General features: G+C 46.7%; 2 protein-coding genes across 2 annotated transcripts; one reads left to right on the top strand and one right to left on the bottom strand.

Moving 5' to 3' along the window:
* Positions 1-1,897: 1,897 nt before the first annotated feature.
* On the top strand, positions 1,898-5,622 carry DNLZ (DNL-type zinc finger). Its single transcript, XM_032233215.1, has 3 exons — positions 1,898-2,587; positions 3,972-4,111; positions 4,866-5,622. Exons 1-3 carry the CDS (start codon positions 2,345-2,347, stop codon positions 5,002-5,004), a joined length of 522 nt encoding a protein of 173 aa, XP_032089106.1. The 5' UTR covers positions 1,898-2,344; the 3' UTR covers positions 5,005-5,622.
* Positions 5,623-9,235: 3,613 nt separating this feature from the next.
* Positions 9,236-12,801, bottom strand: LOC116519641 (zinc finger protein 271-like). The gene is made up of 2 exons (XM_032233626.1): positions 12,707-12,801; positions 9,236-12,468 (listed from the first exon to the last, which is right to left on the bottom strand). The coding sequence occupies exons 1-2, from the start codon at positions 12,713-12,715 to the stop codon at positions 9,862-9,864; spliced, it is 2,616 nt and encodes an 871-aa protein (XP_032089517.1). The 5' UTR covers positions 12,716-12,801; the 3' UTR covers positions 9,236-9,861.
* Positions 12,802-13,269: the final 468 nt, after the last annotated feature.

Here is a 13,269-nt window from a genome sequence, read left to right as displayed (position 1 = left end):
TGCTTGAGCAGGGGGTTGGACTAGAGGACCTCCAAGGTCCCTTCCAACTCTTGTTATTCTATTCTGTATTCTATATTCTATATTCTATATTCTATATTCTATATTCTATATTCTATATTCTATATTCTATATTCTATATTCTATATTCTATATTCTATATTCTATATTCTATTCTTATTCCATATTCTATTCTTTTCTATTCTATTCTATATTTATTCCATATTCCATTCCATATTCTATTCTATTTCTATTCCATAGTCTATTCTATTCTGTTCTGTTCTATACTAATCTATTCTATATTCTATTCATATTCCATATTCCATTCCATACTATTCTAATCTATTCTATTCTATTTTCTATTCTTATTCCTATTCCTAATCCATATTCCATTCCATTCCATTCTATATTCTATTCTATTCTAATTCCATATTCTATTATTTTGTTTTATTCTATATTCTATTTCAATTCCATATTCCATTCCATTCCATTCTATGCTATTTCTATTCTATATTCTATTCCTATTCCATATTTCATTCTATACTACTTCTATATTCTATTCCTATTCCATATTCCATTCTATACTACTTCTATTCTATATTCTATTCCTATTCCATATTCCAGTCCAATCTGTACTATACTATTCTATATTCTATTCTTATTCCTTTTCTATATTCCGTTCTATTCTTTCTATTCTCCATTCTATATTCCATTTTATATTCTGTTTTATATTCCGTTCCATTCCGTTGTTCTGATTAAAGCCACCGAAGTCTGGACTGCAGGAGTTTCCCCACCCTCCCCCTCTGTGCAGCGAGGGCATGGAGAGAAGCCACTTGCCAGTTTGTCCGTCCCTGCCAACTTCCTCCTCCTCTCTGCCAAGCATCAAAAACGCCACTTTTTGGCAAGCCAGGCGTCTGTTTTGTACACACAGCTGCTGGGAGTAAAAACATTCAACAGAAGCTTTTTAACTGCCAGCCACCGAAAGAGGGCCTGAAATCTACCATATGTTCTCCCTGGGAAAATGCAATGGAAAGGAAAAAGGAGAAGGAACAGCAGTAATTGAGTGGGGGTGTTGGGGGGGGGGGCAAAGGGTTCCAGAAGACACTGTTGCCAATAGCATTGCGCCTTTTTCAGAGTCAAAAAAGGCAAGTGCCAGCCGATCCACGACACTTCGATGGTTTGGATCTTAAGCCCCATTCGAAGTCGCAGAGAATCTCCATGGTATATTTTGGGATCTCATTGAGTTGAGACTTATAGAGTGGTGCGGGGAAGCTCTCGCCTCACCATCAAGAGGCTGTGAGTTCGATCCTAGGTAGGCAGATATTTCTCTCTCTCTCTCTGGGCACAATGAGAATATATTGACTGAACAAAACTCAGCACTGGCAACAGGAAAGGCATCCGGCCATTAAAAACTCTGTTGCCCAGACTCCACCCCGCAAGGGATTATGGGGTCTTTAGATGATGATGATGATGATGATGATGATGATGATGATAGCATCACATTTGTGATTGGGTCATCCTTGATTTCCTAGAAAGCCACCAATTGCAGAAGTCCTCAGTAAGCTCTTTATTTAGCTTAAACTAATCTTTAAATCCAGAGTGTTATTTTAGGCTTCACAGCATCTTCTGCACCATAGACTTCAGATGTTCAAAACAATAGAGGAAGGATTGAAGTGAGGATAGGATAGGATAGGATAGGATAAAATAGGAATGGAATAAAATAGATTACAATAGAACAGAGAACAGAGAGTAGAGAAGAATAGAATAGAATAGAATAGTATAGAATAGAATAGAATAGGGAATAGAATAGGTTGCTTCTCTCCTTGATTAGTTTCCATCCATTGTTTCTTGTCCTGCCCTCCGGTGCTTCAGAAAATAAACTGACCTTCTCTTCTTTGTAGCAGCCCTTCAAATACTGGAATGCTGTTATCAGATCACCCCTAATTCTTCTTTTCTCTAGACTAGCCAAACCTATTTAGTTTCCAATCACTGGGACCACCACGGCCAGGATGACTGAGAATCCCTGAAGAGATATAACTCCCAACATTCTTGACATTCCCCAGGATGGCCTGTAGAGCCCAGCCTACCTGGGCAGGTTGTTGTGAGGTTCTAATCTGGGGAGATCCACCAGCGTCCCACCTGCTCGGCAGGAAGGCAGGCTGGTAGCTGCCCTCCCAAGGACTGAGCATCATAGACTGAGCATCTTTGGGCTGCAGTTCTACCGAAGGCCGGCATATGACGCGAAGATTCGTCCTTTGCTGCCCCCTGATGGCCAGTTGCGGAATTGCTGCTCGGCTTTACTCCAAGGCCGGGAAAGGCGGCGGCGTCGCCGCCTCCCACAATAAAAATGGCGGCTGCGGCCTGCAAAGCGCTGCTCCGGCCACGCCGCTGGCTCTTCCTGGGCCCGGGGGTCGTGGGAGTCGGGTCGCGGGGGCTGGGCAGGTGGCCGGTGCGGGGGTCAACGGCTTCATCATCTCCGGCTGCGGCTTTCCGGCGACGAGCCTTGACGGTGGGACCGGAGGAGCGGCAGCCACAGGAGAGCCGGCTCGGGGCGGCGGCGACGCACTACCAGCTGCTGTTCACGTGTAAGGTGGGTTCGCACGGGATGCGTCGCCCCTCCTGAAGGGGTGGGAGCGGTTGAGGGCGGCGAAGCGAGGGCGCCATCTTTGTAGCGGGTGGAAGGGAGAAGAGGGAAACTGCGGGCGCCATCTTAGCCGGCAAGATGGGAAGCCGCGAACGCCATCTTTGTAGCGGGCGAAACAGGCAGGGAGGCTGCGGGTGCCATCTTTGTAGTTGGCAGAGCAAGGATGGGGCCGTCGGCGCCATGTTGGTAGCTGGTGCAACGTAGAGAAGCCGCGGGTGCCATTTTGGGAGTTGGCGAAACAGCGGCCACTGGCGCCATATTGGAACAGGGAGGGAGGCAGAGAACACCATCTTGGTAGCTGGCGGAACAGAGAGGGAGGTTGCGGCCGCCCTTTTCGCCCTGTGCTATCAGCTGGGAAAGGGAAGGGATGAAGAGTTGGGGGGGGGGTCACTTAGATTAGGAAGAGGAAGCAGCGGAACCCGACGCCCACTTCACACGACCTGCTTCCCCACTCCTGGGTTTGCCCATCCAGATCCCAGTGCAAGCCATCTTAACCTGGCATAAGACTACTAGCCAATGTGAGGGCTTCCCTTGCCCGTGATGCTTATTGCATGGAACCTTCCCCCCACCCCGAAAATCGTCCACCTGGGAACCTTCTCCAGCTGGATGACTCCCCGTCTGTATCTGGACAACCTTAGCTGATCTGGGAACCCAAACAGGCTTCATTGGTGCTTGGATGGGGGACCACCAGGAAATGCAAGAGCTGCTGTCTAGCACGGGAAAGGTTAAAAAAAAGAGGACCAGGTCAGCCTGTGTTGCTGTTCAGAAAACGCCTTTCACAAGCACCTTCGCTTGTGAAAACACTGTGTGTTGGCTTTGACCAGAGGATGGTTTGTCTACTCAGCTGACTAACATCCCATCTGGGAAAAGGTTAATTGAGGCCCGGCCTGTTTAGCACTAGGAGCATGGCAGACACTGGAATTGGAAAGGCAGTGATGGCTGATTGCTTACGTAATGCTCCCAAGAGAGCTGCAGGCCCCTTCCCTGTCACACAGCGTCACCCCAAGATTTGCGTGGCTCACCCAACAAAGGTGCACAAATCTTTGAAGAAGATGCTTTGCTCCTGGGCCAGGTGCTCTGGCTGTTGGTTGAGGCACAGGGGGATTTCATTTTTAATATAATAAGTGTTTTGCCCAAGTGTACACCTTCCTTCCTGTTTTATTTTTCTCTTTTGTAAGCCGCCCAGGGTCATTGGGAGCTGGGCTGCTCTCCAAATGCAATAAAAGAAGTCACACCTAAATAAATGGGCCCTCTCCCAAATTTCCTGCCCTTGGAGATCCTAGAGAACCTCTGTGAAACTTCCCTGAGAGGATCCTGGCTTCTCTTTCAGGTATGCAGGACACGCTCTGCAAAAACTATTTCCAAGGTGGCTTATCATCATGGAGTTGTGATCGTGAAATGCTCTGGCTGCAACAACCATCACGTGATTGCTGATAACTTGGGCTGGTTCTCTGACTTAGACGGAAAGAGGTAAGCGGGCTATCCTTGGCCCTCCCCTCTTTTTGATTCTTCAGGGTTTGATGCTTCAGCTGCCAAAGGTGGAGTTAGTTCCTGGGAACAATTCAGAACTAACATGATGGACACGCCACCATTCATAACCCACAAATCTTTGTTTATTGTTTTGGCTTGCAAAATGAGCACCAAGCAGAATTCCTTCGGTGACCAAAATCCTATAGAAACTATTTTACTCTATTATTGTTGCCTTTTACTACTCTTATCTCAACAAATGAAGGCTGAAAGTATAGCATTACGAAACAGATAAACAAAACAGAGAATCAGTATGATAGCCTTTGTGTAATTAAGGTAAGACAAAGAGCAAAAATCATTGCGGCTTATCTTCTCTGGGGAGTGACGACTTCTGCGGTCATTGTTAGCTGGGGTGTTTCCTTGCTTACAATTTCGCATCAGAGGTGTACAAACCAAGGCTTTCCCTCTGATGCCAAGGTGGCGCAGTGGTTAAATGCAGCACTGCAGGCTACTGCTAGATCAGCAGTTCAGCGGTTCAAATCTCACCGGCTCAGGGTTGACTCAGCCTTCCATCCTTCCGAGGTGGGTAAAATGAGGACCCAGATTGTTGGGGGCAATATGCTGACTCTCTGTAAACCGCTTAGAGAGGGCTGAAAGCCCTATGAAGCGGTATATAAGTCTACTGCTATTGCTATTGCTATTGGTGACAGCTGATGCTTCCCGCCTTTTTGGTAACACAATTTTCTTTCTGAATTAGGAACATTGAGGAAATCCTGGCAGCCAAAGGAGAGGCAGTGAGGCGAGTGGCAGGCGAAGACGCTCTCGAGCTCCTAGTTGAAGATCCCAAATTGCTGGAATCTCTGAGCAAAGGAGGAGGAAAAAAAGATCCAGAGTGATCCGGACAGATGTCTTCAATCAACCTGGAGGAGCGGGGGGAAGCTTCCCTAAGCTAGACCTTTGCTTGAAGTAACACATTGTAGTGTTCCTTCAGTTGAGTTTTTTCCAATCGTCTGGATTGCAGGATTGTCATTTCTTGAGAAGTGTCCCCCCCCCCCCATGCCCAGGATGAAGTCCAGCTATTGAACATAATTGCACTTTCTTCTCGTAGGGCATAGCAGAGAAGATGTAAGTGGAGCCTTGTGTGTGCACATAGCTGCACTTCACACATGTTTACCCATATTTTCAAGCAAAGGGTTGCCTGTTCCATCTTGAAAGGAGAGTCCTATGTGAGGCCATCCAGGCCGGAGAGCCCATCCGGCCTGCATAGGAGGGAGAAACAAACACAACTACACCAAAGCTATCAATCTAAGATCCATGCAATTAATGGGGTTCTACTGTGCCCTCATCCTGGCTTGTCTTGGTGTTTGATTTCTTCTCCATCCCAGAAGGTGGGACAAGAAACAATGGTTTAAATTACATGGATTTTGATAAGATTTTGGATTATTGTTCTTATGGCAACAGCAGTTCCCTAGCACAGTGTTTTTCAACCTTTTTTGTGCAAAGGCACACTTTTTTCATGAAAAAAATCACGAGGCACACCACCATTAGAAAATGTTAAAAAAATTTAACTCTGTGCCTATATTGACTATATATAAAGTAATTTTCCCACGGCACACCTTACACTATGTCACGGCACACTAGTGTGCTGCGGCACAGTGGTTGAAAAACACTGCCCTAGCAGAACAGGCTGTCCTGGGAAGCGGGAGAGGCCTCGTGGGGATCTGAACGTCCATCTCTCAGTGATTCGGGAATGTTGGATTCTCACCCGGGCAGAGGTCATCTTCAAGACCCCTTCCGATCTAGGATCCCACTGTCTTTAGAACTGAGGGCGTCTTCCAATAGCCCCCAATTAGGAAGATCCCCTAAAGTGTTGGCTCTTTCTGCCAACTTGGTGTCATCTGCAACTTTGATGAGTCCCCCTTCTCATCTAAATGGTTTATGAAGATGCTGAAGAATAGTGGGCCTAAGGCAGCATCTTGGGGTACCCCACTGCGTGCTTTTCTGATTCTGAAGCTTACTGGGAACATTCCTCAGGAAGTGACAACACAAACACCGAAGGTTCCCGACCTTGTCTGTTACCTGGAGAATTTTCCAGGGGACTCCTCAGTTTTGATGTAGCCGAGCTCCAACTCCTTTGATTCATGAGCAACGTGGCCAGAGGGAGGGTTGAATAACCGGGTTATTTTGTGGAGGGGACCTAGATTTACATCGTAGATATATATAACCCCAAATAATTGGATTATTTTGCTGAGGGGACCCTTTGGTCTCCCACCAAAGACGACTCAGTGGGCCATCTTTTAGATCTGCCCTGGGCATACAGCCACAAGGGCATCTCTGCTTGGCCTTTTTTTCTTCTCTCCCGGGGGTTGCAGATGGGCTTTCTTTACTGCTGGGTCTCCCTTGGGAAAGGCCTCCCCTCCCATCACCCCTAGTCCAGATGTCCCTGGCTGTCTTGCTTCCCATGGAGCCTTCAAGACCCAGTTTACTTCCTGCAGGAAGGAAAGGCGGGTGAGGTTATCATCATTGCCAGCATCAAAGATTCCTTCATTATATGAATCTTTCTATGTATTATAATAAATGTTACTTGAGTTTAGAGTTTTATTTCATTTGTATGCCGCCCTTTTCCCTGAAGGGACTCAGGGCGGCTCACAACTCAAGCAAGGGAAGGGGGATACAGACCGTTGACAACAACACAAAACAATACATAATTAAAAAATGGAACAATCATACCATTCGAGATAGGGGCAATGATTCTTTAGCCCCAGGCCTGTCAGAACAGCCAGGTTTTAAGGGCTATGCGGAAGGCCTGGAGGGTGGTGAGGGCGCGAATCTCCACGGGGAGTTCGTTCCAGAGGATCGGAGCAGCAACAGAGAAGGCTCTCCTCTGGGTAGTCGCCAGTCGACACTGGCCGGCGGATGGAATTCGGAGGAGGCCTAGTCTGTGCGATCTAATCCGTCTGGTGGAGGTAATTGGCAGCAGGCGGTCTCTCAAGTATGGAGGCGGTCTCTCATCACCTGAGCATTTTACAAGTGAGTTAAAGCATTTATTATAAATGGCTCTGATGACTTTTGAATTCCATCCGCACGCTGTTAACGGATCACCTAACAAATACATTGCTTCCATGTTCTGTATTTTATCTGTGATTCACCTTCCTTGGTCACCTTTTGATTTCTAGTAGTTTTGAGAGTGCCAACTCTCTGTCTCCCCATCCGTTTAATTTAATAATGCAGTCTAGCCTTCTCCCTCCGTCCATAAAATATTTAAATCCAAGAAGCTGACCCAGTGGACTATAACCCCCCTTTCCCTCTTGCGATTCAGTTCCTAGTCCTAGAGCTGAGCGCAGCTTGCAGTTTGAGAGGAGCAAGCTTGAAGGTAGCAAAGGAGCCTGGTTGAATTCAGAAATGGGGACCTACAATTAAAGAGTTTTCAAAATCTGCTGGAGAAGTTCAGCAGCATTGGTGCTGTCTTTCGGCACTCCTACAAAAGTAGGGGCAATGAAAGGCTGTTGTTACCCAATGGTGCCACCCCGTGCATAACTCCACCCTTTAAACAATGTCATTGCGCACATATCACATCACAAATGATGCCATTGTTGCAGTGATACAAATTATGCAACTTGACCATCAACAGTACATAGAGAAAACCCACATATACACACCATTCAAAAGAGCTAAGAAAAAGTCCAGAATACCTCCTTTCCAACATTCAACTACCAGATAAGCAAGGAGTAACACCAGACAAAAAAATCCAGCAGAAAATCACAAAACAATGGCAGGGCAAGTTGCTGTGTATAAACAGGGAGCAAGCCACTCACTAGCACTGATGTTACCTAGTTAGGTTGTGAAATGTCTGCAAGCAAACAGCCAACCTGAGGAGTACCAAGGACTCCACAGTTCACCTCTGAGCTACAGACATTATTTTATTGGGATTATGCATTTTAGCTGCCTTATTCACAGGAGGATGTCACAATGTGGAGCCCACCCATGGCTGCTGAATTTACCACCCGGAGTCATAATGGGTGACTTAGAAATGTGTAAACAGAACCCAGAGCTGCTTCTTAACTAATAAATCTCCCAACAGAATCTCTCACAGAGCAAGTGATGGGACCAAGAGTGAAACAGGAAGCTTTTGGTCCATAGCAATTTTCCAATATTTGAGGGTCTGCCACAAAGAGGAGAGGGTCAGAACTTTTGTAAACTATTGTAAACTGACACTTCGCAACAGAGAAAGTAAGTTTTTAGACATTTTTATTTTATTTTTAAAGATATTTTTATTAAACAGCTTTTTTTTTTTAAAAAAAAAAAGGCATTATTTTTTTTTGCAATTTCCTTTTGTACAACATTTCCACCTCGGTATACATTCATTGTAAATGTTATTCTCCCCTCTTATTTCAGTTTCTCTTTGTGTATACATATGCTATTATATACAGTCCTTAATTTACAACCCTTCACTCCATTTATACATGTTTGTTCATCTCTATATTTTGTTAATTTCTAACTCCTGTGTCTTCTTCATTTAGTCTTTCCTTAAGCTTCACATCTGTAAAACTTAAGGAAAGGAATATATGCTTTTCCTTGTGTGGACTCTTTGATGGGAATAAAGTTCCTGCTTTGAAATGAAACTTTTCCCAGGCATTTATATGGTTTTTCTCCTGTGTGAATCATTTGATGTCTATAGAGTTCCTCTCTTACTGAAACACATTCCAGTCATTTATAGAGTTTCTCTCCAGGATGGATTATTTGATGTTGATGTCCTTAGTAAAGCTCTTCCCACACTGGAGGCATTTTCCTGTTTCAGTTGATTACCGTATTTTTTGGAGTATAAGACGCACCTTTTTCCCTCAAAAAAGAGGCTGAAAATCTGAGTGCGTCTTATACACTGAATACAGCATTTTTAGCCTCCCAAAACTTCATCCCTTCACCAAAATCGCCATGCATAGCTTTTAGAGAGCTCCTGAGGAAGGCAGAAATGAGCGAAAAACGGCACATTTTTGCCCACCCAACCCCCAGCAGCACTCTATAAGCATCCTAAAGGCTATCCATGCCTTTTGGGAAGAACCAAGCCCGTTTTCATGAAAAACGGCCCATTTTGGGGAGGTTTGCAGAGTGCAAAAACTTTTTTTTTAAATGTTCCTCTTCAAAACCTTGCTGCATCTCATACTCCTCTACAGCTTACACTCCGAAAAATATGGTAACTTTGTAAGCAGCAGATGGAAGCAGAGATTGGAGGGGGGGGGGAGGGAGGTAGGCAATTTGGATGGCCATGGGAGGCTCGTTTTGCCACAGTAACACCAGGAGCAGACAGAGGCAGAGGTGCAGGCGGACAGCAGGTGATCTAGATGCGGCGGATGGGCTGCAGGCAAGCCGAGAGATGTGAAGATGAGCCTCCCAGACCGGACTTTCTCAATCCCCCCCCCCAGCACATCTGGATCACTTGCTTAACCCCCGCACCTCTGCCTCCGTCTGCTACTGATGTCACCGCACGGAGATGAGCCTCCCCTGGCCACTCTGGTAGACTCTTGGCTTTCCCACGGCCCGTGTGGGAAAGCCTGCCTCCCCCCCCCCGCCTGCTTCCACTTGCTGTTTTCACAGGTAATGAACTCACCTGCGCTGTGTGGGCTACGGCTGCTACCAGACACCGTCAGCCTGCACGGATTTGCTGTCTCCTGTGCTGGTGATACCAACTTCCTTTCACTAGGACTCTTTTTGGGGTAGGGCTTACATTAGTCGCACACTCAAAAATCGGGCTAGGGTTATTTTTGGGGAAACACAGTATATGAGGTTTCTCCTGTGTGGATTCTTTGATGCTTATAGAGACTTCTGTTTGCAGAGAAACTCTTTCCACACTCTAGACATTTATATGGTTTGTCGCCAGTGTGGATTCTTTGATGTATGTAAAGGTTTCCTCTCCGATTGAAGGTCTTTCCACACTCCAGACATTTATGTGGTTTTTCTCCTGTGTGAATCATTTGATGTGTATATAGAGTTCCTCTCATTTTGAAACACTTTCCACATTCTAGGCATTTATGTGGTTTTTCTCCTGTGTGAATCATTAGATGTGTATATAGAGTTCCTCTCGTATTGAAACCCTTTCCACACTCCAGGCATTTATGTGGTTTTTCTCCAGTGTGGATCCATTGATGTTTGCGGAGAGTTCCACTTTCAGTAAAGCTCATTCCACACTCCGGGCATTCATATGGTTTTTCTCCTGTGTGGATTCTTTTATGTGCATAAAGATGTGCCTTCCGAGTGAAGCTCTTTCCGCAATCTAGGCACTTATGCAGTTTCTCTCCTGAGTGGATTATTTGATGTCTATTAAGGGTGCTCTCGTGAGTGAAACACTTTCCACACTCCAAACATTGAAGTGGTTTCTCTGCTGTGTGGATTCTTAGATGGTTTAGAAGACCTCTATTTGTTTTGAAAGATTCTTCACATTCTGTACATTGATATTTCTTTTCTCCCTCATGGGTTCCCTGGGAATTCCTGAGTTTTTCGTCTGGTCTCCTCTCACTAAAGCTCTTTCCACACCCCAGGCGGGTTTCCTGTTTCTTTCCTATGTGGACTCTTTGATGTGTAATAAGGTGTCCTGTGTGATTGAAGCTCTTTCCACACTCCAGGCATTTATATGGTTTTTCTCCTGTGTGAATCCTTTGATGTTTACGGAGGTTTCCACCATCCATAAACCTCTTTTCACACTCCAAGCACTGATATGGTTTCTCTCCTGAGTGGATCCTTTGATGTAGATAAAGGTTAGTCTTCTGACGGAAGCTCTTTCCACACTCCAGGCACTTATACGGTTTTTCTCCTGAGTGGATTCTTCTATGCCTATAAAGGCTGCTCCTCTGACAGAATCTCATTTCACACTCCAGGCATTTATACGGTTTCTCTCCCGAGTGGATCCTTTGATGTAAATGAAGGTTGCTCCAATGACCAAAACTCTTTCCACACTCCAGGCATTTATACGATTTTTCTGCCGAGTGGATCCTTCTATGTCTATAAAGGCTGCTCCTGTCATTGAAGGTCTTTCCACACTCCAAGCAATTGTTTGGTTTGCCTCCTGACTGGATTGTTTGATGTCTACAAGGGCTGCTCCAATCATTGAAGCTCTTTCCACACTCCAAGCAATTATTTGGTTTCTCTCCTGAGTGGATTTTTTGATGTCTACTAAAGCTACTCCTGTGATTGAAGCTCATTCCACACTCCAGGCATTTATGAGGTTTCTCTCCTGAGTGGATTGTTAGATGGCTTTGAAGATGGTCTTTTCTTCGGAAAGATTTTTTACATTCCGGACACTGATATTCCTTTTCTCCTGAGTGGATGCTTAGATGGATTTGGAGGTGTCCATTTCTCTTGAAGGTTTTTTTACATTCTGGGCACTTGTATTTCTTTTCTCCCTTTGGAGATTTCTTCTTTTCTATTCTTTGTGGATTTCCAGGATTGCCGACAGACTCCGTTGTCTCCAGACATTTATTAAGTTTCTCTTCCGAGTGGATTCTTAGGTGTTCTTCAAGGATTTGAATTGTTTTGAAGGATTTTTCACATTCCCAGCATTCATATGTTTTTTGTAAATGGATTTTTTTATGTCTATAGAAGCTGCTCATATGATTGAAGCTTTTTCCACACTGTAGGCACCTATGAGGTTGCTCCCCTGTGTGGATTCTTATATGGTTTTCAAGATCGTTATTTGTTTTGAAGGATTTTTCACATTCCCGACACTGGTATTCCTTTTCTCCTGAGTGGATGCTTAGATGTCTAAAAAGGCTTTCCCTCAGATGGAAGCTCTTTCCACATTCCAAGCATTTATGTGGCTTCTCTCCTGTGTGGGTTCTTTGATGTGTATTAAGGCTTTCCTTCAGGTTGAATCTCTTTCCGCACTCCATGCATTCATATGGTTTCTCTCCGGAATGGATCCTATGATGTCTAGAAAGGTTTCCCAACTGACTGAAGCTTTTTCCACACTCCAGGCACTTGTGAGGTTTCTCTCCTGAATGGATTCGAAGATGTCTTTGAAGATGGTCATTAGTTTTGAAGGATTTTTCGCATTCCGGGCACTGATATTTCCTTCCTTCCTCATGGATCCTTTGGGGATTCCGGGGTTTTCCGAAGGACCCTCTGCCCTCCAGGCCCGTCTCGGGGTCTCCACCCGTTTCCTCCTCCCCGCATCGCCCTCCAGGCAGCCGCCTTTCCCGGCGTCCCCCTGGGCTCATCCCTCCTGCAGCCCCAGGGCCTCCCGACCTTTCTCCGCCGTCTCCCGGGGAAGGCGCCGCAGGGCAGGGCAGGGCTACTCCGCGGGGCACGCTTTCCTCCTCCTCCTCTCTAGCGGCGCTTCCTTTCTTCCCCCGCCGGGTTCCTCGGTCCTTCTGCAGGTAAGAGAGAGAGGCGGGTCACGACGGCGTCCCTTTCCTTGCAGCGGAGGTCCAGGCAGAAGCCTCCGCCTCTCGCGGTCCCTGCGAACCCGGCCTCCTTCCCACCCCCCACCCCCCGACTAGCCCTCGGCCTCGCAATATTGTCCGCCTCCATCAATCCTTTCAGCCCCCCCACCCACTCCGGAGAGACCTCCCGCCCGGCTTGCGACTCCCAGCATCCCCTGCGCCAAACCTGCATCATCCGGGCTCTTCTGTCGCCGATTCAGGCAGCTTCCCCGTTTCTCCGTTTAGGTTCCGGAAATGGAGGCTTCCTTCTCTTTAGGCTCTCCCGGGTAGGAAAGCCGTAGCTCCTCCTGTTCCTCTGATAGGACCGCCCCAAACAGTCCTCCTGCCAATCACCGCCCTCCCCAGAACGGCCAATCGGAGTGCGCCTTCTTTCAAAGAGCCAGAGGGCGCCTGCGCCTTGCCGAGGTTTCTTATGGTTGCCAGGGGAGATGGGCCGAAGGGAACCTATAGAGTTTGGGGTTCGATCTGCTTCCCCACTGCCCGCATCCAAGCAGGGGGAGGTTGTGGTGGTGGGGGGCTTCGGGGTCTGTATTTCCTTTCCCTCGTCGGAATGTCTCCCCCTAACAAATGGAGTGGGGGCACCCTTTCTTTAGAATAGTCCTCCAGCTATTCGCCGCCGACTCCAGAGCGACCAATCGGCGCCCTCCATTTTCAGTCAGCCAGAGAGCGCCTGCGCAGTGCCGAGTGAGGCTGGCGTGGCGGGGGGCTCCCTTTGATTTCTGCCCCCCC

Source organism: Thamnophis elegans, chromosome 16 (assembly GCF_009769535.1).
Source record: "Thamnophis elegans isolate rThaEle1 chromosome 16, rThaEle1.pri, whole genome shotgun sequence".
Lineage (NCBI taxonomy): Eukaryota > Metazoa > Chordata > Lepidosauria > Squamata > Colubridae > Thamnophis > Thamnophis elegans.
The sequence above is the reverse complement of the archived record's forward strand: the minus strand, read 5'-3'. Positions and strand labels throughout refer to the sequence as shown.

Coding starts and splice junctions, on each gene's coding strand:
- DNLZ (XM_032233215.1), top strand. CDS start 2,345: ATGGCGGCTGCGGCCTGCAAAGCGCTGCTCCGGCCACGCCGCTGGCTC. Junction 2,588..3,971: donor AGCTGCTGTTCACGTGTAAG/GTGGGTTCGCAC, acceptor CTTCTCTTTCAG/GTATGCAGGACACGCTCTGC. Junction 4,112..4,865: donor TCTGACTTAGACGGAAAGAG/GTAAGCGGGCTA, acceptor TTTCTGAATTAG/GAACATTGAGGAAATCCTGG.